This window comes from Malaclemys terrapin, chromosome 5 (genome assembly GCF_027887155.1).
Source record: "Malaclemys terrapin pileata isolate rMalTer1 chromosome 5, rMalTer1.hap1, whole genome shotgun sequence".
NCBI lineage: Eukaryota > Metazoa > Chordata > Testudines > Emydidae > Malaclemys > Malaclemys terrapin.
Genome location: NC_071509.1, coordinates 26,781,201 through 26,785,948, shown reverse-complemented (window position 1 = coordinate 26,785,948; position 4,748 = coordinate 26,781,201). Strand labels below are relative to the sequence as shown.

General features: G+C 47.1%; 1 protein-coding gene across 1 annotated transcript; it reads left to right on the top strand.

The window, feature by feature from the left end:
• Nucleotides 1-1,474: 1,474 nt before the first annotated feature.
• MSX1 (msh homeobox 1) lies at nt 1,475-4,348 on the top strand. Its single transcript, XM_054030326.1, has 2 exons — nt 1,475-2,046; nt 3,822-4,348. The coding sequence occupies exons 1-2, from the start codon at nt 1,575-1,577 to the stop codon at nt 4,250-4,252; spliced, it is 903 nt and encodes a 300-aa protein (XP_053886301.1). The 5' UTR covers nt 1,475-1,574; the 3' UTR covers nt 4,253-4,348.
• The last annotated feature ends 400 nt before the right edge of the window (nt 4,349-4,748 follow it).

Below are 4,748 nucleotides of genomic sequence, written 5' to 3'. Positions count from 1 at the left end.
TTAACACATGTATACATGTGTATAGATGTGTGAGCATCAGTATGTGCGTAAATTTTAATATACATATACAAATAATCTTGTTGTAAAGGATCATATAGAATATAAACAACAAAATACGCTATACCCTATATTAGTATAATATTGTGTTGTTTATATTCTATATGATCCTTTATTTAAAGATGATTCGTATAGATATGGATGCATAAATGAATTATCTTATATGTGCATATACATGATAATTCATTTCAATCAGATCTGTCACGTACCAGATAATAAAATTTCCATTATATCAATTCATTTCATAATCTATATGCTCATAACCTACACGTTTTAGTGGGTCCAGTTTAAAATGAAAGGGAATTCGCTGTCCCTCCCCGATTAGATAATTACCCTTAAATGACTGCAAGAGCCGCTTGTGTTTCTAGGAGATTAGAGCCCTGCAGCTATCAATAAACTTTTCTCAGCGAGTGGCCAATCACAGTATTAGAGAGCAGCTCAGCTTTACTGCACATCCGTCCTGGGCTGGGCACAAGGATAAGGGATCGTAAAACAAAGTTACAAAACAAAATAGCCAAGTCTTTAATGGGTCGAGAAGCTTAGGTTTTCTTCTTACATGAATGCCTATTTTATTATATGTTCTTGTATCTGCACATCCAGGCATATTTATTTAATGAGATATATCATACTTCAACTATAAATGTATGTGCGTACAGACATGTATACATGTAAACACTGCCTTTGACACCATGTGTGTCATTGAAAAATACTCGCCATGTTTTAAACGCGCAGACAGCTGATGGAGCCTCTATAAGGACTCACATTGTAAGGTCACACTACGGGCACCCCGGCGTTTTGTTTATGTTAACATTTTTATGTCAATAACAGACAAAACTGGACTTGGTTTCAGGAGTGGATTAATATATCCATATATTATTCCTTTGGGTCTTTTCTACTCTTCACAATGCGCCCCAGGCGCTTATTGGACATACACCCGGAGGGTACTTTTATACGTGGGAGTTGATGTTATGTTTCTCATTGCCATAGATTTAAAAACAAACCCAACCACAAGACGTGTATTTGCATCGCATCAACGGCCATGTTCCTTACACTGAAAAAACAATCTGGGGTTAGAAATGTGCAGCTCAGAGAATTTCCATCGCAGTAAAAACAAAACAAAACAAACAAAACCCCGGAGTGAATAGAACGCAAGAGGCTTGAATAGGAGCCATTCTTGCAAAAGACAAGAGACGGGCACAGAATTTACTCCAGAGGAAAGTTTCCCACTAACATCCTCGCGGTTCAGCGGGAGCAAGAAGGCAGCGGCCTGTTGATAGCAGCGAAGTCCCGCTCCGCGTCCAATGGGAAGCCGCCGTCCCTCCCCTCTGCGCGCTGATTGGACAGCTCTGGAGTTCGCTTGGCCTTATTAACAAGTCCTGCTGGGAGCTGGGGCTGAAAAGTGCCTAACGCCCCGAGAGCGACGCGAAGGAGTTGCTGCTGCCCTGGCTGGTCACAACCCCCATGAACGGCGGCTGCCGCGGCTTAGCGCTCAGGTCGGGAAGGAGGACTGCCTCTGCATGGCCCCAGGTGTTGATATGACTACTGTACATCTCGGGGTCAAAATCGAGGAGTCTCCTGCGTCTGCTTTCAGCAAGCCCAGCAGCTGCATCCAGGCGAGCGTGGCGGCGATGGGAGGAGAGGAGGAGAGTGACAAGCCCAAAGTGTCCCCCCCATCCCTCCTGCCTTTCAGCGTGGAGGCGCTCATGGCTGATCACAGGAAGCCGGGGGCCAGAGAGAGCATCGCCACCAGCCCCGAAGGGGCAGTGCCCCTGGCTGCTGGGACTTCCACTCATCAGACCCTCAGTCCCAGGGTGGGATCCTTATCGGTGGCAGCAGAGACGCCGGCTTCCCCGCTACCGATCAACAGCCATTTTTCTGTCGGGGGACTAGTAAAATTGCCCGAAGATGCACTTGTCAAATCGGAAAGCCCCGAGAAGCAAGAGAGGACGGCCTGGATGCAGAACCCCAGGTTCTCCCCACCTCCCCCTAGTAAGTAGGAGATCCAATTTGTGTGGCTAAATTGAATGTGTAAATACAGCAATGTGCCGGGTATGTTGTGTGTACGCAAACTCCTGAATCCTGATCATAGGGAAATTCCACAGGACTGATGTTTGGGACTCTCTCGTTTTAAATTTTATTACAGAGAAGCCACTATTTCCCTTCGTCCCCCCCTTTCCCCATAAAGCAAAAGCTCACCAAAAGCTATTTGCACATCGCATTGCGTTGAATCGGTTTGGGACAATCCTTGTAGATCACTAGAATTGGAGTTCCGCTTAAGCGAAGTTAGTTATACCGAAGTTCCAGTGCAATTTCTTTCCCCAGCACGTTTAATATGGTATCTTTTAAAATACATTATTTTAAATATTTCTAATGGCAGAAGATGGCTTCAGAGTTTCAAATGGAAAGGAGGAATTGAAATGTCTCCTACCAAACGTTGTTTTGTGGGAAAAAACTTGTTTGCGTCTGTCAGTTCAAGTTTTGATTTGAACGAACCATACACATTCTCCAATCATGGCTTCATCTCAGTGGTGATCTTGTTGAAAGTGGTTTGTATTATTTTGTAGCGATACACATAGAGATCAGGTTTTTACATCCTGATGCTTCAATCTTGGGACTCGTTACAGGCGTCATGAGTGCAGGCTCTGTAATCGCAAGTCTTTTATTTTGAAAGTACATAAATCTGCAATTTTAGATTTTTTTTCCACTTTATTCTTGATATAAGTAAATTTCTAAAAAATATCAAACCGGATGAGCTCTATTTATATGAAAAAAATCATGTCTAATTATTGTGCAGAGTTCCAGAAATTCTGTAAACTCAGTGCAGGAGGATTCTATCTCTGGTTCTTTGTGGGCCCAATTCTGCTTGCCTTACTAAATAAAACGAGCAGAATTTGATTTATGCCCATGTTGCCATGTAGAGTTCAGCACGGTGAAACTCCTTCAAAGGTCCTTGAGAGTGGACAGTCTCCAAAAATGAGTTGTGTGCATATTTTTGTGGCTTTCACTTATTTATATTACAAAATCAGCGGAAGTATTTTTAACTCAAAATAAAATAGGCCACGGTTTGGAAGAGTCTCTTTTACATTTTAAATTAGGCGATAGGAAGCAGAAGGATATGAAGGGCAATAGAGCGACAGAGAGTTAATTCAGAGTTCATAAGTAATTACATGCTTAATCTCTTTCCCAGGGGCCTAATGAAGAGGGTGTGAGCCTGAGAAGGCCTGCCTGTTTTATTTTTGTAGTTTAGTCCAATAAAAAAAGACAACCCAGACACTTTCTTGGGGCTCTTCCCGCTCTGTCCTAGGCTAACACCGGCATCCCTTTGGTGTCTTGTACATTTAAAAAAATAAGCGGACACTGAGGATATACGACTACCTGTCCCAGTGCAAAGCATTTTGTAGGCTGCTCTATATGAAGCGAGATGAATGATCTAGCTATGAGCCCTCAATGGGCGCTAGTAAGCATCACTGGGGCTGTGACCATTTGGGGGGAGAGTTTTGAACCCTTTGTAACAATCTTTGAAAAAGACACCGCACTGCTCCGCAGAAGGAGGGCGATCATTTCAAAAGTTCTGTAGACATTGGAGATGAGCCCGCTCCAAAGCCCCCAGCCCCTGCATTTGGGCAGGGGTTAGGATCTGAATTTTAGCCTCCAGACTCAACCCCTCTCCCCACCTCTCTGCCAGGTGCGATGTGCTGATAACCAGTTGGCCTCTTTTTTTGTTTTTGTTTTTTATCCTTGTTGCCCCTTCTCCCTTCCCCCAGGGCGGCTGAGCCCCCCGGCCTGCACCTTGCGCAAGCACAAGACCAACAGGAAGCCCCGGACCCCGTTCACCACGGCGCAGTTGCTGGCCCTGGAGAGGAAGTTTCGGCAGAAGCAGTATCTGTCCATCGCCGAGCGAGCGGAGTTCTCCAGTTCGCTGAGCCTCACCGAGACCCAGGTGAAGATCTGGTTTCAGAACCGGCGCGCCAAGGCCAAGAGACTACAGGAGGCCGAGCTGGAGAAGCTGAAGATGGCAGCCAAGCCCATGCTGCCTCCGGCCGCTTTCGGCATCTCCTTCCCTCTGGGCGGCCCGGCGGTGGCGGGCGCCTCCCTGTACGGAGCCTCCAGCCCCTTCCAGCGGGCAGGGCTGCCCGTGGCTCCCGTGGGACTCTACACGGCTCACGTGGGATACAGCATGTACCACCTAACATAGAGCGCAGCGGGGCGCAAGGAACCCACCCGACAGCAGCCTGGTTGGGGCGCCCCCTCCCTCAAAAGCCAGCGGGCCAGCTCCTGTCCCTGCCTAGCCATCTTGTCCCCACCAACCCCCCGCTTGTCTTTCAAGCGCCCCCCCAACCCACCCACCCCCCTTCTCTGCACCTCTCGCCCCAGTTCCAAACTCCTCAAACTCTGCGAAGTTCCTAAGAGCCCCTTTGCAGAGACTTCCAGCCACCGGGCTCTACGGTCAAGTCTGGCTTTGTTTGCGTCTTTTAGCTCTTTATTCTTCTGCACCCTCGCTGCGTTTAAACGTTGATCCGATTTCGCCAGTGGTTTCCACAAGCTGGTCCTCCCTCAGATCCCCAAACCAGAAGAAACCTAAAACATCAACCATCCTTCCAGCTCAGACAAGGGGCAGTGTCTCCAAGCCCCGTGATTCCTTCCCAGGTTAATTCCGAGACATGCAAGCAGCGCTAAAAGTTTGGGGATAG

Coding starts and splice junctions, on each gene's coding strand:
- MSX1 (XM_054030326.1), top strand. CDS start 1,575: ATGGCCCCAGGTGTTGATATGACTACTGTACATCTCGGGGTCAAAATC. Junction 2,047..3,821: donor GTTCTCCCCACCTCCCCCTA/GTAAGTAGGAGA, acceptor CCCTTCCCCCAG/GGCGGCTGAGCCCCCCGGCC.